The 26206-nt window shown below is 42.1% G+C and overlaps 1 protein-coding gene across 3 annotated transcripts in view; it reads right to left on the reverse strand.

Annotated features, from left to right (window-relative positions):
* The window catches only part of LOC119732204 (paired box protein Pax-5-like), a 36419-nt gene extending 11117 nt beyond the window's left edge, over positions 1 to 25302 (reverse strand). The window contains exons 1-4 of one of the 3 annotated variants that reach the window (XM_038205634.1): positions 24488 to 25302; positions 15402 to 15567; positions 13046 to 13243; positions 12305 to 12492 (exon numbers count right to left, since the gene is read on the reverse strand). In XM_038205634.1, the coding sequence (XP_038061562.1) occupies positions 12305 to 12492; positions 13046 to 13243; positions 15402 to 15567; positions 24488 to 24542 (607 nt within the window). In that variant the 5' untranslated portion in view covers positions 24543 to 25302. The remainder of the gene's footprint in view (positions 1 to 12304; positions 12493 to 13045; positions 13244 to 15401; positions 15568 to 24487) is intronic. The other 2 variants (XM_038205633.1, XM_038205635.1) reach the window with 2 other exon arrangements.
* Between the last annotated feature and the right edge of the window lie 904 nt (positions 25303 to 26206).

Raw genomic sequence — 26206 nt, forward strand, 5'->3', positions numbered from 1 at the left:
GCTAAAATTACATCCTCTGTTGTTAATGTCATGGAAACCACTGACTCCGGACTATGAAAAAAAGGGACCAAAAACTGTGAAAACAATCCATGATGGCGGGTGAATTAGGTTGCCTGTTTTGGCGGTGTAGGTTCGGCGGGAGAATGGCTTTCCCACACGTCTTGCTGTTGCAGCTCGTGTGTCGGCCCAGGGACTCGGTGGAGTGTGGATTACGAGACGAAATAACAAGGAGTCCGCTAGCATTATGCGGTATCGTAGGCGCCGTTTTTTGAGTATTATTCCAAGGATGCTGGACAGTCGAAGGAGCCTGCATTTCCAAAATAAGCCATCGGAAAAAAAAGCAACGGAAACAAAGCCGACAATATGGACTGTAAACTGAGTCCAACAATGAAGGAAAAAAACATCATTAACATTGACAAGTGCGTTTGAATGACTGTATTCATTTGGGAACACGATCATTGGATGACTAAAACATTGGACCGCTGGATTGATGTTCAGTTTCCAAACGTCGTATCATTCGATAATGTTTGATATTTTCATTAGGCTGGACCCGAACTACCACATCGGAGTTCGACTGATAGCCAGAGCAATTTTAACTGAGGTATTCTCTCTGCACTTTTTTATGATGAAATTTCAGTCTGCTTTTTGTTTTGATTTTTTCTTCTCAGGACGATAATCCTAAATATTTCCCACCGCGTCAAATATATTTTCCAAGCACATGTCATTTTTACAATCTCGTAACTATAGACCGTAGTTACAATTTGTTTACAAATTTGGATGTTGTGGTCACGTGATGCCAGCTTTCAGCCAATCTGTTCTCCTCTGCACTGCATGTGTATCTCTTGAAATGTGATTGGTGCAAAAGTGGTGACGTAAATTGTTTAACGCAGGCAAAATAACACGTACAAGATCCTTAAAATGTTTGGCTTGCCTGTCCATTGCCCGTTGGTATGACGTCACAGCTAGTATGGTCTATAGATTTCTGCTTACAGGGTTACACAAGTAGGTTTGCTAGCTTAGCACAAAATGTCGTCAGCGTATTGCTGCAAAAATCCATGGAAAACCGAGCCAGGAAATTGGGCCCTGTGCGTGTCTATATGAACTTCCATGGCTCATCAAATCGTAATTCACTGTTCACTCTCTAATCTCATTTAATTTTCCCGCGCTTTCCGTGAACTAAGCGCGCCAAATCAACCCTCGTTAAAGTTCAGGCCAAATGGCTATAATTACTGCGTTGTGTTTGGGAAAACACAAAAAAGGGCAACTCTTCCGCAGCTGGCGGAAGCAATCTTTGGATTGGACGCTGGGATGGTGGCCTTGAAACGCCAAAAATCGTCTGATTTATGGTCTAGCACGTGCGCAATTATTGCCCTAATGGGGCGGAATGATACAGCAAATGCTGCGAGACCGAAGTCGCTTTAATTAGTGTAGGAACGGCAGCATGTGCTCCGCCTCTGTGACTCGTACCGATATTAACAAGTGGTTTTATAATTACATGCAATTTCTATGTATTTGATAAACGCAGGAAACAATGGTGATTTCCCCCCCCATGACTATTATCTGGGTTTTTTTGTAGTTTCTACAGCTGCTGTAGAGAAGTATTACAAAGTGTTTTTCAAACGTTTGAAAATGATGTTATCAAAATTATCTTTGGCGTTTATTTTGGACACATTTTTGGCACTGGTTTGCATAAAAAAAAAACGATTTGCGTTTGCAGTTGCGGTAAGCACAGTCTGTGATACGTAAATCATTTCGTCGCTTCGTTGAACTACTCAACAGTTTAAAAAAAAATCGGTATAAAAGGTTACGAAAGGATTTCAAACGTTTAAACGATGTAGGCCTAATGAGAAACGAACGTCGGCGTGTATTAAATACAATTTGGCATAGGTTTGCATTTAAATAAAACGCTTTGCGTTTGCAGTTGCAATAAGCACCGTCCATGAAATCATGTTTGCTTTAACTCTTCAATTTTCGTTGCATCGTTGAACTATTCAACAGCTTTCAAAAAGTTCGGCTGCAAAAGGTTACAAAACGTTTTCAAACGTTGAAAACGATGTAATCGGAAACGAACTTCGGCGTGTATTTTCGATACAATTTGGCATTGGCTTGCATAAAAAAACGCTTTGCGTTTGCAGTTGAAATAAATACAGTCCGTGATACATACGTTGTACGTTATTAGACTTCAAACTAGCGATCTTGATATAAACAAAACAACCAACTCCCCCAAATTCTAACTACAAAGTAAAAAATCCAAGCCAAAATCAACGCGTCTTTGTCTTATTTACACGGGTTAATGATATGTGACGGCGATGAGTCCAAAATCAAGTGGATTTTAGGAACACGAGGCGCAAGAAATTCAGCGCGCGTATCGTTTCAACTCGCGGGGGACCCGGCTCGTTTTTGCCCCCTTCGTCCGGGCAAATTGCCTCTCCGATCGTGCTCGTCACCGATTCCTCTCCCCCTCGTATCTCCGCAGGGAGCCCGCTGGAGTGTGCCCGCGCATGGTGAAACATTCCCGGACTATTTTTTTTTTGGACCCAACATAATGATGACCACAGACTGATTTTTTTTCAAACAGGAAGAAAGAGTTCACAGGACAGGACAATCAGGCATGGTAATTCCGATCGCCTTACACTGATTCCATGTTAAGCCGTGCGGATACAATGATGTAATTATCGCCGTACTGCGTGTATTTCCTGGCCGCGGTCAAAAGCACATTAATCAAAGGGCGCTTGACGGCGTTTATACTTTGTCGCGCGATCGCCGTGAATTTCGCCCGTCGATTCCGTATAGGCCGTTGGTATAGGCCTGTAGCTCGCGCAGAATATGACGCAACAACTGACTGGCTTGGACGATGCTTCTGATAAGACTCACGTATTGGTGATTGGGTAATATGTGATTGTAAATTCCCATTTCTCGAAAGTAAACACTCTAAAAAGAAATGTAGTCAGATTTGAAAACAAGACAGTCAAACTTGAAAAAGGTAGTTAGGTCGGCGGGTACTACTAAAATCAGACAAAATAGCCATTATATCTTGTCAGGTTACGACTAAATTTAGCTCAACTATAATAGAGTGCATTCTGCATTTCAGAAAGTGGCACAAAGTGGGCTCGGTGATGGTATTGCTTAGGCCATAATTATTTAATTGTGAAAGTCTCGTAAAGGGGTATATACTTGAAAATGATTATATGTGTATCCTTCTCTGCCCATGGTAGGTCACTAGTCTTGTGGCGCCCTCTTGTGGCCAAATTGGCAATTCACTTCGGCTTGTTTGACCTTTCTTTCCTTAGACATTTTGGATGCAGTCTCTGAGGTGTCCTAACCACGAACCCGAAGTTCTCAGAATTATGTTTTACACTTTTTAAAAACAAATTGGATATTGTGGTCACACTGATACCGATCTTTATAGAAACGCATCTCTATATAGATTTAAAATGATGATGTTGTCGACCTTCGGCGCCGTTTGATGGTGTGGGTATCGGTTTTGTTGAATCCAAGGAAAACTTAAAAGCCGTTGGATATTAATAACACAACGTCCTTCAACCCACAGAGTTTTTTTTTCATAAACTGATCCCCAAAAGAGAACAACACATAATGAATAAAATACGCAAAGGCGTTTCCCGTGTATCACAAAAGAAAAACCCGCGTACGTGGTTTTGGTTTGTGTGTTTGTTGAATTTTTTTTCCAATTTTTTTTTCTCCGGGTTGGTATTCACCGTGTGAGATGAAAGTATGTCATGGGGCGCTGCGACGCTTTACTGCCCGGCTGGCGTCGCCCGTCTGGCCCGCTCGCCTACAAATCGCCGGGGGCGAGGAGATGAGCTATTATATATGCACGTTAGCAGCCAGCACACGACGTGAGAGGGTAAAAAAAATATAGAAAAGTGCCTGCCAAAATGGCCATGATTGGTATGACATTAATATTGTATATTATGGGCAATATGACTAATGACACTGGAACGGTTTTGCCGGGAGAGTTTGAAGGGGGGGGGGGGGGGGGGGCGACGGGGGAAGCTTAGGGGATAGGGAAGGGGTGCGGAGATATGGTAAAGAGCGATTCATGGAAAGATAATCCCATGGTGTGCCGTGCTGCGTATAGATCGCCTTGAAGTCGGGTTGCGCATTTGGAAAAGCAAGGCAAATCATTTCATTTCAATTCTTTCGTTCAGGGACTGGATGAAATGGATTGATAGATTGATACCTTTAAATTATCAGCCAAAACCGTGCTCATTCGATCGCAGTATTATTTCTGAAATCATTAACTGTCGATCATACCGACTTATAGTGTCGATCAAGTAATGGATAGAGCTCTCCTTGTTTACACCTGTCTTCGTAATGGTGTCTCTAAATTGTAGACCTTATCTCACAAGGGTCGAATTCCGCTAAACCATGCTCCCTTCGTTTTGAAAACCAAGCTATAGGGTCTGGGTGTTGTTTAGAACTTGACGTCGTTATGATACAGTAACGGTAATAGTATGTATTAGGCCATATTTTTCATCTACTATCTGTTTGTAATTTAAAAAAAAACCCGGCGCGTCACATTGCCCTCATTCGATCAAAACACCGCCATGTTGGAACAAAAGCGAGGCTGGACAGGTAAACAATGCAGATGCTAATAGCCAATTGGTTAGCATCCATTAAACTGGCCGAAGCTTGCCATTAGAGCCTCTTTTTCAACCATATCGTGCGAGGACTTGCTTTTGTTATTACGTTTAACTGTTTTCAAAGTAACATCAAGTACCAGATATAAGTGTTAAACACGAAGAGCCATTCTGATGTTGAGTCTTCAGAAGAATCGCCGTTAATACCGCCGGCAATCGAGGGTTTTTACATTATCAATTGCTCTTCAACCTTTGTGATCAATCTGGGTGTTATTAGAAGTGGGAGACCTCTGCGGAGTTTTGGGGTTGGGCCCGAGGAGGGCGGTAAGGACCGACCCAAGCAACGGAGTCCCACCACCGCCGGCGTGGCCAAAGTCAGCCCTCCCAGAACCAAAAATGACATTATCATATTGATGACATCGGTAATGGAAGGGAATAGCCCTGAGGGGGATTTCTCAATCTTTTGTCTGAGAGAAAGAGAGAGAGAGCAAACGGCGGAGGTTTTGTGGACTGAGAGGGTATAATGTGATGTGTGTTCTTTCTTATGTGTGCGTGGACATGACCGAGCCAGGAGATGTATGCTGGGCCGGGCGGGACCGCACCGCGTTCTCGGGCACACACACGGCTTGACGAGCGGCTCCGCGCGCCGCGTGCTGGAATCCCCGGAGACCGGCTCAAATTGGCTAATCTGCTTGAGCAGAAGTGGCCCTTTTTCAGGCAGCCAGCGGCGGCTAGGAGTAGGGGGGGGGGTGCAATGTTGGCTCTGCGCTCCCTGACTTATAGACTCGGGTTCGCGCTTGGTTTTTTTTTTTGGCGTAGGAATAACGCCATAGGAAATGGGCAATTTATGCCCTCTCGGGACACGGCTGACGAAATTTGTTAAACTCCCCGACGTGCGATCTATCATGCACATTTCTGTATTGCCTTCCCCCCGACTCGGAATTTGATTACAAGCGAGCAGCGGCCAAAAATTAAATATAATCAAGAGGGGGGAAATTGAGCCCCGTGCAGCCGGAAGGGTTTGGGAGGGGGTTGAAGAAGAAGAGGGGGAGGCACAGCCCTTCCCGTCATGCCGTGCTCGCTCATGCGCACTGGGCACGCTCTGGCTTCCATGGGGAATTATAGGGAGTTGATTGCCTCTGCATGTAAGCCGCTTGTCAAATTGAATTCTCGAGGATGTTCGGTTTGTGGCGAAGATTAATTGACGAGTGAGGGCGCACCGCTGGGACCTGTCTTTGCTTCATGCGGTAATAATGGGTGACAAAAGTGTTTCCCAAAAAGCTGTTACAAGAGTGCACTCGATAATCATACACCCGATATAATAAGGAACACGTCTACTTCCGTACCGTCGAACTTTCAAAATGGCAACTGCCGAGTACCAGTGACGTTTTGTTTTCAGTAATAAATCCTCTGGGACACCAACAATACCAACACGGTCAAATTTATAGATAATTAGCTAGCCCTACAAAAGAATATCTCGTCACTTTAATAGGGGGATGTCACTTGATTAAGATTTATAGGCCTAGCAATACTTTGTGAGGTTTGTTTCTCTTATAATACTTATGGGTCTCATTTTGACATTTTTAATGATTTGGTTTTTTTGGAAACAAAACAAAAAATGCGAAATGAAAATCATTTTTGTAAATGTGATGATGGAGCTCGTTGCGGAAAACTGCGTAAATTAAAAAACAGATTTGAGGGAAGTTGAAAATGTGTAGGTTTTTTTTTACACCATTATGTGTGAATTCGTTTTGTCAAAAAAAGTCCAGTGCGGACACGGCTTTTATAGTCTGTCGGCGATATATTGGCAATATCAGTGACCCTTTTACATCTCGTATATGTAACAAAAACTTCAAGTCGTTTTTTTCGTTTCGTTCATCACCTTGTTCATGGAATGACCAACAATGACATGAACTTCAAAAACCTCGCAGACAATAATTGTGTTCAGGACAAAGATGAATAGGGGTATAGTACAAAGTGACTAGTGAATCATATTGGATTTTCTCCAAACGACATCTGTTTTTGTCACTAATTCGGAAGATGCGTCGATCGTATGTTCCTCTCTCGCGACCTGGGAATTTGGTGGACAAGACCCTGCTCGCGCGCCGTCCACACGAGCGGGCTATTCGCAGCAAGCAACGGTTTATAAAGGTAACGGCGATATCCGCGCTCGGTTGATGAGACCCTGATGCGATGATGAGAGACCAGATCGGATGTTGCCCAAGTGCCCTCCGCCAGCTATAAAAGAAGAGCCGTTTCTTTTTAATAAGCACGACGATCAAGTTGCAGCCCTCGCCAAATTGGCCTGTCATCTACCGCGTCGAGTCGACTCGCCAAAGAAAGAAAAAAACAACACCCCGGCGCATACACAGAGCTCCGTGTGACCAAGTCTGTGATCTCCGTAAAATAAAAACAAATTGAGGATGCAGGATGCAGTCAACATTTAGACTCCAGACGGGGGGAGAATTAAGGCCTCCAAAGCACTCTAGCCCCGCACAACAAACTCGACACGTGGATGGGACTTTAAAAAACGCCAACAGCCCCCATCTTCATGATATAAGATTATCCCTAATGTCTTTCAAATGACAGTATGATATATGGTTTATTACTCGCTGGGGATTTCACATCGAGAGAGAAGAAGAAAAAAATAATGGGGAAAAAGGGGGGTAAAATCCAGCCGGCCATATCCGTGCATGGATTGCTCATAATCAGTGGGATTTTTTTTTCTGTTAAAAAAAAGAAGAGGATATATGGTTTGGAATTGTGGTTCTCGTATCCGGAGCTCTATTAACTCAATATCAGCGGCCGCGGAGCGTGCCAGCGCGCGGGGCGAAGTGTACAGATGGCCGGCTCGCAACGGCTTATTAACCACGGCGAACAAGGTCGAGCGTAAAAAGTTCGCCGCGATATATATGAGCAAAAGATGTACAGGGCGCGAGCAGCGCCTTGTGTGTAGTTAGGGCTTCATCCTCTCTCTCTATTTTTCTCACATCTTTGGACATCATCAAGTTTGTCTCCGAGGAATACGGTGACGGAGCTTAGGGCTCAGAGCCACGGCGCCGGCTGAACTTTTGAAACTAGGCAACGACGGACTGATGTATGTACTAGTTGACGACATTAATCCCTGTAATGACATTATAAAGAAGGCCCGGAATTTCAATGTGACCAAATTGAAAGGATGTTCAAAGACAAGCGGAATATAGTTATTGACTTAGTTCTTATTTTGAGGGAGAATTTAAGGGAAATCTCAGATCCCTTATCATGAAAAAAAGTATAAGATGTTTCAATTTTCACAAATTCGGAACTATTCATAATTTCACTCTAAATCGTTATTGAAAACGGATTTGATGCCAATTACCAGTTCACTACAAAGAACGATTCCAAAGAAGAGAACAAAAACACCCAAATACACTCCAAAATCTTCCAGCAACCTAACCGGTCACAAAAATGAAGTAATTACCTTAATTTTTGTTTGAGCTGTTTTTCCGAACCGAGGAAAGAAACACCTTGGGATTTCCTCCGAGCTCGCGCAGTGCAGCGGCGCAACCATGCACCGACCCTCCCCAGGAGAGACGGCGCGGCATTAAATGACCCGCGCGCTGCGAGGTTTGTTTTTCTCCCGGACTTTGCTGAAAATTTGTTTTCTTGAAATTCAATCGTGATCGAGGCATCGAGTTCAGTCCTCGCCGAGTCATGGCCGGTACAGTCCCACGGGTACATCTCTGTGAACACTTTCTTCTTTTCCTTTCCCCCACTTCTCTTCGCTGACCGCTCTTCTTGAGTTCTTCAAGAAGTTGGCTTTATGTCTCTCATGATCACTTTCTTCAGGGTTTTGGACTGACGATGTGTTTTAATCAGAAATTACTGCCGAAAGGTCAACCCTGGAACTTGTCGTCGATTTAGTTTCTAACACATATTCCATTTTTTTTTTTAATTTTCGTTATTCAGTATAATCCTTTACCCTACAAATATGCTTCTTGCTTGACTGCTATTTTATTTTTTTCCTGTCGTTTTGATATTCAATGATTATTACACCACAAATGTATTTGTTGTTGTTTGTATATGGGGCTAAATAAACTAAAAACAATTCAACCATGACAACTATATATCTCCAACTAAGCTGTTTTGTAAGGGACATCAAAGTAGGTGATGCAAAACTGAATCTGAGAACAAACTTTGGAAAAGGTCAAATGATTGACTAAGAGACAGACAGACAGACAGACAGACAGACAGGCAGACGAACACGGTTACTAACGACCACGTACACTGCAAAAACTGTGTTTGATTATTAAACACTTTTCTAAACACTTTCTTGCTATCACTTTATAAACATGTTTTAATACCAAACATGTTTACACCCTAATGACGGATAGTGTTTAGCAATTGAACATTGATGTTAGGACTCGGACACGTAATGTTTAGCCTTTGAACATGTTTTACAAAGCGATAGCAAGATTGTGTTTAGTTGCTAAACTCAGTTTTTAGAGTGCACAGACCGATGAAAAAGGCAACGAGAGGGACGCAGGAACGGACGAACAAACTGACATGTACATGAAGTGTATAGACAAACAGACTACAGGTGTAGCAGAGGGACCAATTAACAGACCGCAACATCTTTAAAGCTAGCAATAGTGATGGGGAGCAATGTCATATCAATGGAACTAAAACACCGAGTAAATGAAAAATACAAAAGGTCAAACAAATATAAACCTTATATAGAAATCTCAAATATCGGCTAATACACGTGAGTGTACATTCTCGTTATTCTTGGCTCTATAGTGAAGAAAAAAAACAGGACGATCAGAGATGAAAAATGCATGAGCTCCGTGGATAGGTTTATTCCACTTCAGGTTTTTTTCTCTCTCTTTTCCCTCCGCGTCGTGAATATGAATATTATATCAGTCCGCCCGTGGCTTATCGTAAAAAAGCGAGCGGCTTTTTTGGTCACTTGATAGGCTTCTACTATTGCCCAAAACACTCTTATCTTGATTGATACGATCATTACGATAAATAATCCAAGAGATACGAAAGATGGCCGACGTCCAATTAGCGTAATTGTAGGACAAAGTCTGAGGGACGTGTGTGCATAAGGCCGCCCGCCATTGGCTCACCGGATCGCGCATCGCGCGATGGCGGGGGAAATTATTGTGGCCCCGGAACCAGTATAATTGACTTGTCGGCTTGTTTGACTTAAAACAGGTGACGATCGCACGACTGTAGTCAATTAAGTTTTGATCTGACAAACAACTTTCAGAAAAACACTACCTCTGACAATGACATTATCCACTTCCTAAGATTGGTATTAAAACATACGCTATACCTAAATTAACGAGTGTTCCTGTGTTTGCAATCTTCATTGTAATCATTTTGAGTTTTAAAGGCTTGAAGTCGACGTTTCGATCTGCGCAATATGTTCGTCTTCATGCTACACTGTTCGATATGTCTGTACGCAAGGACCAAGGTTCACTGACATGCATTCTCTGCTGTACAGGCTATCCAATCAAAATGATCAGGCCAAATGTTACAGAACAGTCATTTGGTCCCAAATTATTTGGAGCTGAACCGCAGCTGAATCCGAGTTTTAGCAAATGACATGACTCTTAAGGGATCAATCAAGTCACGGTTTCATAATACTACTCCCAAATTGAGCAACGACACTGGTAATCATAACTTCCGTCAAAAATAAACACGGGATCATCGCTGGTATGCATCACTCCAAACCGCAGGCTTCATTAAACTCCAATATATAATGTTCACACGGTAAAGAAATAAACCTTCCATGAAAAAAATAATGAAAGTAAAGGCAATATCCGCGATATTAAACCAGATATGTCACTCTTCATGGGTCGTTTATCTGAAGCCGCGCGTCAAAAATCATGTTCACTAATTAAACCACAGCTCGATTTTGAATTGATATAATAACGTTAGAATATACAGCCGCTTGATTTTTTTTTATTTTGTATACTCTCTACCCTCCAGGCTTTTCCCCCTGTTTCATTTGACGGTTATCATGACTATGCTTGGCTAGCCGTGTGGAGCAGGACACATGTTTTCTCTCTTTACGGGTCTTCCGTGTTTCACCGGAGCTACAGGGGAAACTTCGCCCCGCCTGAGCGCCGATCAGCGCGCCTAATCTCCCGCCTACGCTCCAGTGGTGCACGACACCTCGGAAGCCATGTTTTTATGGAGTATATTAGGGTAATAATATTATGGTTATATCACAGACTCGCCCTCGATGTTATTGAGAGCTGCGAGATACTGCGGGATTTATATCAGGATTTACCGGCCTCGCGTACTGCAATTACCCACCGTGCCGAGATTGTCTTCATGCAAAATACGCATGCGCTAAGCAAGCAGCACGGATTTCCTGATCTGCGCATGCGCGGACTCGCAAGATTAAACGCCTTTCACCACTCGATGCATCTATAAGCCTCCCAGCCCAATTGCAATGCGACTAAAAATAGCTGTCTAATTGATCTCTTGAAATTATTCCAAGTTTTTGCCACTTTTACGAATTATGTTCCCACACTAGAAGAATGTTAACATTGTGAAATAACTGAAGTTTTCATCATGCCATATCATCTGTATTATTTAAAATAAAAGGAAAATACCAAGACAGGTGTCAGCAAAGTTTTATTAAAGCACGAGATAAATAAACACAGCTTGCACAAAATGGGGGAAAAAGTAGTAGCATTAAATAGATATCTTTTTCGCGTGGTATGTCTGACAATACAGCGAAGGCCTTAGGCACCGTTCCGCCAGAGAAGTTTTTCCCCTCTTTTTTTAACTACTGCACAGCTCATAGAGCTGGTCAGTCAGACGGAACGCTGACTTTTATTGCAACCTAGTAATATACGCAGGTCGTATTGTTTCACTTGTCACCCAAAGTATAATCCTCGTCAGCCTCACACACACACACTGATTGGAAAATCTGTAGACGACTGGGCATTAATTTCGCGAGGCAAATAATAACTGAACTATAAAAAGAACTCATACAGTAATAATTAGCACTAGCAGCGACAAATAATGGGTTAAAATTAGTAGATTGTTTTTGAGAAGCAAGGTTGTAACTCGAGCGGTACGCGGGTCTCGTAACTGACAAAACATGGGACGTATTATGGCCCTCGACCATCAAACAATAATAAGTGAATCTGGAATGTTAGATAATTGAACCTTTTTATTGAGCACTAAATAATAACACAAAATCGTAATTGTCATCAGGATTGAAATCCGAAATGTGATGTGCTCTGACTTTCCGCTTGAAAGTGATTTAACGAAAATAAAATGTTGAAAAGAGAGAATGACTGTGTAATTAATCTCCACAGCCCTCACGAGACATGCGAGATTTTTTTCACAGGGATGTTTCTGACGAAACGTCCCGCAACTTTGAGGAATATCAACTGGTTTATCGTTCTGATGTTCTTTCCAAAAACAAAAGCCGATGCAAAAAGAAGGAAAAAACATTGTCTGGTGTAACTTTGGTGAAGTCAAAATGAAGGCTATACGCAAATAAAATTGATAGAACCTAATTTTGCAATATGTAACATGCAGGGGAAAAACATTCTGAAACAAACGAAGGCTATTCTACAACATGAAAACAAATTGGTTGAACACTTTACAACAGAGGAATCGAGGTCACGTCTATTATTCTCTTATTTGTAAAAATTTTATTTGCCAGGAAAAAGTTTTTTTTTCCAACTTACCAGGGAATCCTTCCCGCTTGTGTCGCTTCTCCGGTTTAGGGATGCCGAGGATACCGTTGATGGAATAAGAAGAGCCAGTTCGGTCCCCCTCCGGCGAGAGAATGCTGTTAGATGAGGCTGAGGATGAGGCCAGGCCAGTCAGCGTGTCCTCGTCTGGTTTCTTGTCTCCCAGCTTATTGCGCACAATTCTATACGAGAAGGAAATTCCTGAATATGACCTCTGAAAAGATATATTAGGTAACTGGAAGACCGCCGAATGGGTCGTGTTTAAGCTCAGTTTGAAGTGCCGCAATGAGGTAAAATAGAGTTCGCAGTTTCATGAATACCACACCGGTACTTTCTTTTATCATCATTTTCTCAAAGCAGCAAGCCATCTTTCTGCTTTCATTTTTGTACACATTTTGTGGCGATTATCATATAGCAGAAATTTGGGGGATTGCATTTTAAAAAGAAATTCAGATTTTATAAAAAAAATCAAAAGAACCAGCACTATGAACCAGCATTATTTTTTTAAACACTCTTTGAAGTAGCCCCTTTGTTGCATAAGCCACATAGTTTGACGGACACTAATTGTTATCACAACCAGTTTAGGTTCAAAGGTTAAAACCGTCGTACGCACCCTAGTAATAACCTTGATCCACAGAGGGCGCTCGCACCCTGTATATTCCAAAAGGAGGGCTTCCTCGGAAACATAGAATATTGTCATTAATTTCTGGGAATCATAAAGTAACGCTATTATACCTATTGATGGAGCTGACACTGGGCACGCTGTCCTTCTCGCAGACGGCCTCGGCCAGTAACCGGTCACGGATCTCCCAGGCGAACATGGTGGGATTCTGCCGCTTGTACTCGGCGATCTTGTTCACGACTTTCGGGGTGGCTACCTTGGGCTTGCTGCCCCCGATGACCCCGGGCCGAATGGAGCCCGTCTCGTAGTACCTGGGTGTTTTTTGAGATCGAAGTTGTAAATGAAGTGAAGAGAGTACCTTATTTTCCTCGTACCCACCGCCCTATATCCCTAACCGTGTGCACGGAATGCACGTGTACTGATTTAGGTATAGTGACCTGCCCACAATGCTTTGCGAAGCCCGCGTTTCCTTTGTGAAAGAGTGTAGCTGTCGCCCTTGGCCTTGGATGCGAAGAATAATCTGGGCTACATTGCAAATTTTCAAAACACTCGTACATTTTTTTTTTTTTTTTTTAACATAATCAGCATTTTGGAACCACTACTTTTGTAGATCTGGCAAAGGTTAATGGGGAGGGGGGGGGGGGGGGTGTTAAGAGAGGATAATAGCGCCCTCACCCGCCCACCTGGATTCACCAATGATACATTTGTTCACCAATGACGATATGACACAGCCAATAATGTTTATAGTTACTTAACAATGATGAAGGTAATATTGTAATTGTGGTGATGGTGAAGTTACAACACAAAATAATATTGTTGGCAATAACATTACAGACGATGAAATTAATAAAGACGCCGATATGCTATTTTCTTCGCACAAAAATAGATACTTTTTTCAACCGATTTCAATATCTACAAATAGGCCTTCCCGAAAAGATATCCACTTGGAAAAAATAAGACTTAAGGGTTTGCTTGGTGGACATAATCAATGAATGGGAGGTTTGCGGTAACGCCATGTGATTGAAAGATATCTCTTACTGAGTTGTATGGTCCTGAAAGGAACCAGTTGGTTTATAACACGACGTTTCGAACAGTACGCTCTGCTCGTCATCAGGAGACACACTCGGAATACATTAGCATAACATTCAACAACAAACATCTGCATTACCCTTTATCAAAACAAGTACTATTATTGTTGTGAACTGTATAAGGGGGATCGCACAGATGCACATGAAACATTATACCATTATTAAAACAAAAATACAGTCCGTTTCCTCGGGTATATATTTGCATCTGTTGCATTAGCATTACACACAGAGAGCCGGGTCGGCGCTTGATTCCAAGCCAATGCAAAATGATCTCATATTGTGGCCATAGACGCTCCCTCACTAGTCTTTAACGACCCGGGCCCGCCATTAAAATTTATCGCCGAAATATGAAATTTGATTGGTGGTTAGCGGCGGCCATTAAGCTAAGAACATGCCGCGCCGAGCCACACTGCGGGAAAATTATATGCGGGTATAGCATACAGAATATCGCCTGTGCGCACTGCCGTGTACTTGCCCCTACATAATAAAATAACCAAAAAAACCCAAAATACACAGACCTATACGGAAAAAACCCAGATGTACTAAACATATGATCAGAGATATATTGATTCTTTTCCAGACATATCGGCATCATGATGGTAATTTTGAAAGGAAAAAAAGATCATTAAATTCCCTAAACTGAAACGATGTGACCTTGTATTATGGTAACAGTATATTCTGGCATTATCAACTATTCTTATGCATCTGTTGTGTACATTTGATACATTTGCATACTATTTTTGAATAATCTATTGGCATATTTTAATGCCAGCAACATTTTGAGTTTGAATAAAAAAAAGGAATAAAGGCAATGTCGAACGCTTCTGATGGAATGAGCTATTTTTATCACAGCTCGCTTTATAATTATACGGGTCGTACTATTGTACTTTCTGCCGACAAGTCAAGGTTAAAATGTAGCAAGATCTCACTCGCATCTCAAAAGTCGAGGGTTTGTCGAGTTTTTGTTGTGTCGAAAATTCCTCCAGTATACACTTGCAGTATTTGTTAAACAAAAATAGGTACAACTGGAATATTTCGTGTTTAATTTATCATTTTATGTCTAAAATGCGATCTAAAGTTAGCTTGATCTACGCTTGGTATGCGAGTTTTTGTTAGTCATGTATGGTGTCGGCCTGTGCAGCGTCTTTTTGATCCCTGTTTCAAAAAATGTAATTACGTTCAACAACATGTACAAATATTTGTATTTCAGCGAATATTTATTCGACAGTTCGTCACAAGTAGTGTCTGCTGTACGTGAGTGCTTTTGATCGACACACTGTTTTGATCGACACAACAGTTAATTTGGTTTGTTTCTGCGAAATTTTGTTCGACAGTGTAGGCCCTATTGCACAAAATGTGTAGCCTGTGCTATAATTCCTACCTGCCAAGAATCTTGCTGACGCAGCCGTGCGACACGCGGAGCTGCCTGGAGATGTCGCAGGGCCGGACGCCGCTGTGGGCCAGGTCGACAATCCGCTGTCGCACCATGTCGGGCAACGGCCTCCCGTTCACAAAAACGCCGCCGAGTTGGTTCACTCCACCGTGACCTGTTTGACAAAGAGAACCCACAAAACCTGAAAATGTAAGAAATGAAGATTACACAGTCTCAAATTTGTTTGGGACAAAGAAAAACCTTTTTCATAAGATTCAGAGAATAACACTCGAATTTTAAGGGGTCGAATGGGTGAAGGTAATCCTTTCCAAACGATCGTACATTATTCAGTGAAGTATGACTGATGTTTCCGTTGAAGTGTTATATGTCACGGAAATGATTTTAAGTTCAACTGAACGACTATTTGAAATAATTTATTTGAGTTTTGTGTCAACAATCGCCAGCTCCTTTAACGAGTGCTGCACGCATGCGCGCGTCGGCTCATAAATTTCCGTAATCCCACTTTGGACTGAACACTTCAAGTCATAGTTAATAAACACACATACACCAACCGTCCCTGCCATGGTCTAACTCCTTAAAACAATGCTAATGATACGAATCTATTGTTAACGGTTCATAAAATACGAACGCACATACAAATCAACTCATCTGTAAAATAAATTGAATAGAATAAAATCGCAAGCACCTGACCAGCGATTCGAAAAAAATAAAAATAAAAGACACTCGATGTAGCACCGAGCCGTGACAAACTTGGCGCGGACAGTTTTCTTGCTCGTCCGAGTTTAGCGTTCCGGAAGAAATGGACTAGAGCGGGGCCTCAAGAACAAGACTATTATCACGGCTAGGGCCCGATCGGCGCGCTAAGCGTGAAAAGAGAGTGTTGAATTTTTTAACAAGAGGCTCAGACGTGTGTGGGGGGAGGGGGATATTCCCCTGTATCGGGGTGACAAGTTGGAGGTGCGACGGTGAGCATGGTGAGGGTACAAAGATAAGCGCCTACTATCCCTTGCTCATCATGCATGTTAGTCACTTTCACACTCGGGTACCGTTCGTTTTTTTGCAGCGCTAGCGCATCATGCTGCAAAAAAACCCCTTACTGACAATGTTTTCATTAGCTGGGAACACACGCATAATTGATGTGCCGTGCGCAGTCGACTGATTTCGTTGATGTGTGAACACTGCACCGCTTGCTCTTTTACCAACATAGCCCATATAAAAGGGCAAAACTTGTCTTTTGGGAGGTGAATCGGAGAAAAAAATTACTCGCAGAAATGTTGTGTGTCATGAAACTGAGATAATTTAGCCCTGAGGTATTGACAGTGGATTTTAGGTAACAATACACCATAATCATGATTTTTCCCATTCAAATAACGTAACCAAAGCGAGGCTGGAAGGAAAAATAGTCTGGTTCCTTTTTGCACAAAAAAACCCATTAAAATTATTCAGTACTGTTATTGGATACAGGGAACATGACTGGAATGGTGGCAGCATGATTAAAGGTCTACAAGGGGAAATTGAAAACCTATTATATAATTGGTTCAAGTTTTGTAAAACAAACAAAATATCTCTAGGAAATTTACTGCATAATTTTGTCTTCCTCTTTAAACAGGCTATATGACCTGAGGTGAAACCAACCCATCGGTATGTGCATACGAGCCCCTACCACAGATCGGCCGAAGATTGGTGTAACAAAACACGCTAAAAGCATGTTAACACGATATGTCCCCTTCATTTAGGGGGAAAAAAGGACTGGCGAAATTAGCCCCGTCAAAATGCTCAGGCGCGAGCAGTAAACCGTCCACACGCACGCGGGCACAACGCGGTTTTTCACGGCACATCTGGTGGGCGTAAGCCGCTCTCTCGACTCGCAAAGGATCATGACAGCACGGGCTTAATTCTGTATACAAACACGATTTACGCGGCTCTGCCACTTTTCCCCACACTTACTTCGGGCCATCTCGGCCCCGAAATGTTGTTTTAACTGACACAAAAGGTGTTTAAACAAGCTACGGGACTCCGAGACGTATATTATGACGGGGCGAGAGAGCGGGGCGAGTTAACAGGATTTTGGCCGATCCGTCAGACCGCGGCCGGACAAAAATAATTGACGCGTGACCTAAAGATAAACTCAAGTACTCCACGATACATTCTCGAGACTTGTTTATTTTGGACCGTATTAACTGGTCTTGAAGGAATTTTTGTTATCAAGATGATCATGACACAAAGGATATTATTAAATGTGAATAATTATCTGCATTTCAGCTTAATTTTGTTATTTTTCCTTATTAGCATTGAAATCCTTTATTACATGAAACGGTTGAACGATTCTTACCTCATCCGAAATTGTATGCACGACTGGTTTTCGAGTGTTTGTTTGTTTGTTACATTTTATTACCCCAATAATTGCTACTCGAGGTCAAAGGTTGACGTAAAGGGCAAATTATCATACCAAACAAGAAATGAATTAATAAGCGTATACAGTAAATTGTTTAAGAGACAACATTCTTTAAGAAAAGGGTTACCATTTCTGATACGTTCACAGGTGTCTTATCGATCGCAAACAAAATGTGGACTAACTAAATATGATAAATTAGGAGCAGTATTTGAAAAAAGCCAGTTTTTTTCCCAACGCTTGGCCGACCAGCGTTGGAAATCGATACAAAAATACCACTTTTCCTGAAAATGTCGGCACATTGCAGGTGCCATGACTTTACAGGATGCTTTAGACTGTCATTCACTAAACAGTCCAGTAAGGTATTACGTGATAATTTTTGTTTTTTGATGTTTGCAAATGTTGTATATTCCCTTTAATAATCTTCAGTTTTCTTACTTCATGGAATATCACTCTCTAATTTCCAAAGAGTGAAAATTCACTCCATTGAGTGAAGATTCACTCCAGCCGAAAACTAGGGACTAGACGTTTTAGAGTGAAATTCCTTCAATCGAAACGATCGAGTTTCTACTCGAGCTTCGACTAAAGTTGTTCTTTTTTTCCAGACTTTTTCGATCTAAAATGAGAGTGATTTTCACTCTAAAACGTCTAGTCCCTAATTTCACTCTTTTGAATTTAGAGAGCAACCGTCAAAATGTGTAACGATATCACGCATTCCTGTTCAGCTTTATCGTAATCTTCCGTAGGACGAATACCACTGTGCCATAATTTGGGTCAAACATGTCATTTTCAATTAAAGATTCTGAGAGAAGAGCTAATTGCGGAATATTTGACGTCCATAATGATGCGCCGTCTGCCACTTAACTCGTCCTGATGTCAGTGTTTTTTCTCTTATACGCGCCAGCGTACACAGGTGTAAGCCTGCGGCTCAGGGACTAACGGTGCCATACCAGACCCGTCCCGTGAGGCGTTAACTAGCCTACTCCCTAACATTATCGACCAATTATGGATTAGGATAACATATCCTACTGAGCCCCCCCCCCCCCCACTCGCTGCTTTCTCCACCGTTACACGTCAAAATTAGCAGTGCAAATAAGAAGAAAAACAAGAGCTGCTGCGTGCCCAAAATTGGCCCACGATTTTGGTTTTTAAGCTCCGCTTCGAGCGATGGAATCAAAGCCCGCCGGAAGCTCCCCGTTCTATAAGCCCGGAGGCTAGGCTTTAAACAAAAAAATTGTCCGGGGCTAGAGCGTGTGTGGTTTGACTTCCAAGGGGGGAAAGTCACGTCCGTCGACGGCATCATCAATACTGCTAGTAACCGCTGGCACCAAAGCCATCAAAATGGAGGTATCATATGGGGGGCCGGGGGAGTCTCTCGAGAGACAAGGAGGTATCGGTGGAAAAAGCCACTTCAGAACCGGAGAGGGGGAAAAGAGAGATCGGAAACGGCTCCCTGCTTCCGAGGGGGGAAGAGATCGATTTGCCACGCTGCATGCATGCCGTGGCGCGCACGCTGATGTATCAAGCGGGGGCCCTTGCGACTCGATCGCCCCCGAGCAAACTGACTTGTGCACGGCGAACTCGGACTGCATGTGCTGACATAGGATCGGAGCGCATCCCGAGTCATAATTATATACATCATACAATTCGGCATGCAAACAATGAAATTAGCCCCAGGGCAAAACGGACAGGGTAAAAGACAGAGACAGGGGAGAAGGGGGGGGGGGGGGTGTTCGCACGCTCAGTCTGTTGAATACATTGCCAGGCCTTGCATGCATAATGCGTTTCATCATCGCATCCTCCGTGTATATACGACTTTTTCTCGTAAGCCGAGCTGAGATCACGATCCACGGAGTTAAGAATGATGGGCTCAATTCCCGTTACTGATGTGCCCCGAGGGGTAAGGGGGGGGGGGGTAGGGGGGCTGTGCAACCTGGCTTAACTATGGAGATTATCGGCGGTGTAAAGTGCAATTCGAGTGCATACCTAGTGCTCATACAACTCTTTTGACAACCATACTACAAGCATCTACACAGCCCGCGATTCACGGGCCCCAATCAGCCCTTTGCACCGGCCCGCACTGTTTGCCGTTCTACGACGAGCGCCAATCATATTGTTAAACGACCGCCAAATTCGATAAATTACAAGCCGGCGGACCGGCCGGCATGAAGTGGCCGTAATTGAGAGCTTATTTCCCGCGTATCCTGTGGCGAGGACACGCTGCTCTGCGCGCTTCCTGATCCTATCATCATTCCGGGCGATGATGATTAACGTCGCTTTTTTTTTTTTTTAACAACGGCCCTGTCTCGTCATAATGCCGCGCGTGCGATACGGTAACGCATTGTTTGCACAATTAATCTAACAACGCTGACGGAGAATCGAATCTTTGTCACGTTGGTATACCGAAAGTCAATTCCGCACAATTGATTCAATAATTATTGTCATCCGTGGACATTTAGGAAATTTAAACTTCAAATAGAAATAAACAAACAGCTTTCATTGGCAAAATTAACCTCAAATGCCTCGCAATTTTTGATTAAATTATTGTCATCTGTGGGCATTTACGATATTTAGACTTTAATATACAAATTACGAAATAATAATAAAAAGAAACGGTTTCGGCATCAAAATTAACCTCCAGTGCCTGCGGTTTAGTGACGGACAACATGAGTTCACTTCAAGGCTTAAAATATCAGTTGGCACAGTGGTTACTTTCCTCGCCTTCCACCGCTATGACCAGGGTTCGATTCCTGCCCGGACCACATGTGGATTGAATTTTTATTCTCTACCTGATTCCGTGGGTTTTCCCCAAAATATTCTTCTGGGGTTTTCCTCCCACCTCTAAAAATATACTTTATTCTCACTGTCTCATCTCTCTACAGGTTTCTTCAGGCGTGCGAGCTACAGTGCCTATAGGGGCACTTTTGCGGAATCCTTGGTTTCATACTTTCGTTTACCAGAATGAAATAAAAAAAATAAATAAATAAATCCCGATACCAATATTATACTAAGCTATCTGACAAAAAAAAAAAAGGCACATTTGCAATCGTCAAAAACGATAACGATCAACTGCAGATAGAACTAATGTTTACACATGTAATTTCAGATCAGTTGTGAAGGTACCGGTATTATACACGAGAATCATTTCAGAAGTTGTTCAAAATCCCGTTTCAAAAGACGAAATTTAAACTACGTATCAAACTACAAAAGACGTCAATGTGGCTGTGTTTATAAGAAAAAAAAATTGCCTGTGCCTCTATAAAGAACAACACAATTTTTGCTGTTTAGTCTCACAACAATAATGATGTTTCCCTTAAAAAGAACGCAGAAAAATGACAGAAGGGGAAGAATTATGACGGTTCTGACACTGAAAACTGAACTTTGTTGACAGCGTCACGCACGAGTGGCCGTCCCTTCCAGGGAAATTCTGTCATGTACAATCCATCGACCTTTGACCCCCATAAAAAGTTCCTTCTCACTGAGCTATACACAATACAAATCGTGCACAAAAAGGCAAAAAATGTCACCAAAAAATCGGTCGGGCCCCACTCGTTTTGGAAGTTTTCTAGATTGAAGTTACACTTTACGTTCGAATATAATTAACAGAATTTGTTTTTAACACTAAAAAGGAGAGAAAAAAACAATAAAATTGTGTGTTGGTTTGGAAAATTTAAATTGAAGAGAAGACTGTTGTTCCAAAAATTCAGTGTGTAAGGGAAAAAAAGAATTATATTATGAATACTGATGCTATCATGGAAATATTGAAAGATGTTCATCACATGAAGAGGAATACATTTTATTTTAAAAATTCAACCTGTTACAATATCATTACTAGAAATTGCACTGTAGCATCGAAAAAACAAGAGGCCATGTAAAACCCACATGTTGCACTTAAGGAACGAAGTACACAGTTTCTACTTAAAGACTGCAAATTAAAAATGTCTGAAATATTAAATGGAAGAAAGATAAAACCCGAAACCATGCTTTAAAACAATATCGTCGTGCGACCCAGCGACTGGCGCTCCCGTACGCGGTGTCAGACGATACGCCGACCAGATGTCGTGGAGTATCGTATGGCGCCCGCCGCGATATCCTAATGACAACGACAGTCATCCTGTTTTTATTTTTTATTATACTTTATTTTTTAACCGTAATTGGTTTTGCTGCATCAAATTCAAATTAAGGCCAATTGCAGGCCGGTGTGATGTCCCATCAGGATGGGGCTTGACAGGGGAAGGATAATTCTTTCGTCGCACTGGCTCGATTTTTTGTTGAGTATACAGGGTGAGTCAAAAAAGCGAAGCCCAAATGACGGGACCATTTTTGTAGTAAAGTTCTGTATGTAGCACTTTCAAGATCTAGGATATGAAAGCCCAATTCATAATCTTTCTTTTACTTTTTAGTACAAGAATCATGCAAATCACTCATGTACCTTTTCAAGTTACAGAATTTGAAACACAACCACCGTGTTAAGGTTCTGTCCACGGATCACAAAAAAGTCCAGTGTTCTTTCAGCACAACGAAAAAAAACCACATAGAGATGTGTGTGCATTGTTTTCGTTTTGCTGAAAGAACGTACACCTTTTTTGTGATCCGTAACTTGAAAAGTACATGAGTGATTCACACTGTATGCACCAACTTACTATTTGGAATAAGGTTCATCCTTAAATTTAGGGTCCAAAGTGTGACATTTTTTCCTTTTTCTGTATTCCTTGGTACAATAATTTGCCATTCAAGTATCATTAAGAATGACTTCAAACAATTTTGCAATTGTTGGAGAGGTAGTTTACTATTCATTTAAATCACTCTTGGAGGATGACTGCATTAAGGAGTGCATCAGAATTATATAATCATAGATGTCAGATGTAACAGGGACAGGAAAAATGTGGACCTCAAATTTATGCAACGACCCATAAGCACAACATAACACGGTGCAAAATTTAAAACACACCTCTAGGAAATAAAACAAAAGGCTCTATTAAAATGTATTTACAGAAAGGTAAAATAGGCCACATTTTTGTTGAGAATTATGCTTAACAGTCATCATTTGTGAGTACTCAGGACTCAACACAGTCCTAAATTTTAAAATGTGCTTTCAGAAAAGTGACTTCATGAAATATAAAGGACCGAAATAATATGTATAAATTGAATGGTAAAACAATATGAGGAGATTTGGTTGAATATGTACAACATTCCTCATTTTGATGTACGCACAACGTCAAATGGTAATCGGTTCAAAAATGAATGCTTTCAAAAAGTTATAAAAATATAATGTGACGACTGAAAAAAAAAAAAAATGCATGAACTAAAATTAATGCTGAAAGGAAAATGTGAAAACGTTGCTCTCAATTTCTTTCACACGAAAACAAAACAATTTCTTTCGCGAATAGGATAAAACAAACACAATTTTGCACTGCGTTTTTCTACTGCCAGATCAAAACATGGCATATCTAATCAAAATATTTTTCATATGTTAGAGCTAAATTGATATTGTTGACCTCAATAAGAATTGATACTTTTTATTGTTATATGAATAATTCGTCATTATTGATATTTTATTGGTCAGATTTCATTCGAGATTTTTTTCTCCTTCTTCGGTCTCGGTTTGCTGAAGCGAATTACACGCGATGTCAATGATGTGAATCGAAGTGAATGAAATATGCAGAGAGGAAAAAAAAATGGACGCCGATTATTTACATGTTACAGTGTAACAAAAAAAAACACGGAGAGAAGCATTCAGCGTGTCAACACGGAGTACTACACGGGTAAAATACGCGGCATGGACCCTCGGAAACCAGCACTCACAGCCGCTGCGATGGTTTTCTTTCCCGTGTATTGAACTTGTAACTTTGTAGGGCCCTATTCTGTTATAATTCATGCATAATGACTCCGACACTGATAAAAAAATGGCGATGAAGAGGCTTAGATTCGCTAGAATTCTAGTGGTTTGCATCCTCTATGTATAGGCCTACAGTGTAATGCATATAAAAAGTAATGGCGCGTACGTATACATGACACTAGGGTACTTGACCAAAAAATAATGCAGGTACCGTTACATCTATACTATAGAGCCGCTGTGTAGCTTCACGCGAGACGAGACAATGTGTAGCCAACTAAAGAATATACTATTACACAACGGAAAAAAAAATATGAAACAAAAATCAACACTTGTAAAAGGCCGAAGTTAAACCTCCTGTAAACAACACACAAAACTGCGAACAGGCTGATGCGCGATTAGGCCCATGTTCAATTATTACAAAATAATTTGGAAACTTTTTTTAAATTCTATTTTTAACAAACTATGAAATGAAAACAAAGTATACAAATTTGTCAAGAATTTGTTTTGCTTAATTGGACGAAGAAAACCTCTTTTAAAAGGAAATCTCAACGACAAGGTTATGACAATATACATTCGATATTTCAATAGGGAATCGTTTTATGTTGTTTAAAGTAATGATTATTGTTGCTAAATTGTATTTTGAACAGCAATGGATATTGCAGTTACTGACTTCAACATGATGTATAAGAAAATGAAAAACAATGAAAAAAAGTTGATAAATTGTAAATTAGCCAGTGCCACAGTCGGTCTGATCACAATTGTAGACTGTGCATTAGCAATGCAGTTATTACAGACTGTGAATATATTACTATCAATATTGCAAATTTTATGTTTTGGGCTTACATGAACCATGCGGCATTTGGTGCGCTCTCCGATGAAGATCCATCATTGTCGCCATCGTGCACGGTCAAACAATTCCGCTAATTTCGTCTGTGATCCCTCCCCGGAAAAAAACACTGGACACAGCCAGTGGTTTTTATTATTATTTTTGTCACCGGCCGTCGTCAACCAAGAGTACACGGTCTGGTAAGCTGCCCGGGAATCGTGGCGGAGTTTCGCACGTCTGTGTCGCCCGTCCGTGGCAGCGCTGAACGGTTCAAGGTGTTCGCCTGACGGCTCGCTCAACTATAGTACAAACCCCGTCTGTTCCTCCACAACCGGTAAATTGAATTAATAAGGCATTGATCCCGCACTTCGCCAGCTCGAGGAAATAAAATAAAAACAACAAGGAGGGGTTCCCAAACTCGAAGAGTACGTAAAACTGTTCGAAGAAGAAGATGATGTGTGCTCAAGAGTATCAGGGGACGACGGGGCCGGATGGAGTTCTTTCGGCCGCAACGGCTCGTGAAGTTATGGTCCGTCGCTGGTCAGACGCCGTGCTCGGTAAAAAAGCAAACACAACTCGTGTGCGTCGGTATGGTGTGGCGCAGACCGGCCTTTTTTGCACACGCGATGAAGTGCGAGTTTTATACAATGACTGAGTGACTTCGATGACTCGGGGCCCCAAGGTGCAATGTGTGTGTTGGGGAAGAGAAGACGTGGCCTAGGTTCTCAAACAAGTGACTTTTTCAGACAAGGCGAGCAGGAGGAAGCCAAGTGATAACTATTTACTGGATTACTGGTGCGTGCCGAGCCCCCCATCTCTTGTACCATCAGCTCCATACTCGGCTAGGCGAGCTACGCCGGCTACGATTGGTCCATGCGCTCGGCCTGACTGGCAGCCCGGGGAAGACCGTGCGTAAACCGCCAGCCAATCCCGAGCGGTGGTGTTTGGATGACGAGGCCACGGGGCCTGGAGGCGCAGGAGGGAAGGCCAGAGGCGATTGGTCGGTGTGTTGGTGGTGGGCGTGGCTGGGCCGGGCTGCTCGTTCTGCGGCACACTGCCGAATACCCGGTCCTGTCAAAACCTTGGATCTGGTAAACTCATCAAAACCTAACCACAATACTGAGTGCAAATTGAAGGGAGTTGATACCGCATACACGCGCGCGCGCTCACCCCACACACGCGGTCACTTCATAACACCGAAGGAAAAAAAACACCACCCCTGCTCGTATAATTAACAAGAACTTAATTAGAAAATAAAACTCTCTGGGGATTATCCAAGAATTTCTGAGATGAGCTTTCGTCACTCATTTCTTCTGCTTTTCACTTCTTGCTTGAATCAAGGGCGAAGATATTAAAAAACCTACGGGGATCCGATATTAAGTTTTTCCGAGGCACCGTACATGAGAAAGCGAGAACAGATGGGTTGATATGGCCGACGCTAATGTGGTAAATGAATCATCTTTTTAGTCGGGGGACACGTCATAATACCCAGAACCTCTGCATCATACATCAAAGTCCTGATGATATTACATGACACTCTCATCTAAGGTATACTCTAGTGGACAACACTTAAATTCTCAATAGACATCAGTATCTTCTGAAGAGAAATAGGCCTTTTTACTTTTTAAGTATATTCGCGAACTCCATATACTGAACGGCACCATGATCGAAACGATTGAAACCACTTCCCGGGCTTCCGGCAACTTCGTCTAACGTGAACGACAAGAAACACCAAT

The sequence above is a fragment of the Patiria miniata genome, unplaced genomic scaffold (genome assembly GCF_015706575.1).
Source record: "Patiria miniata isolate m_02_andy unplaced genomic scaffold, ASM1570657v1 HiC_scaffold_24, whole genome shotgun sequence".
In the NCBI taxonomy this organism is placed as follows: Eukaryota; Metazoa; Echinodermata; class Asteroidea; order Valvatida; family Asterinidae; genus Patiria; species Patiria miniata.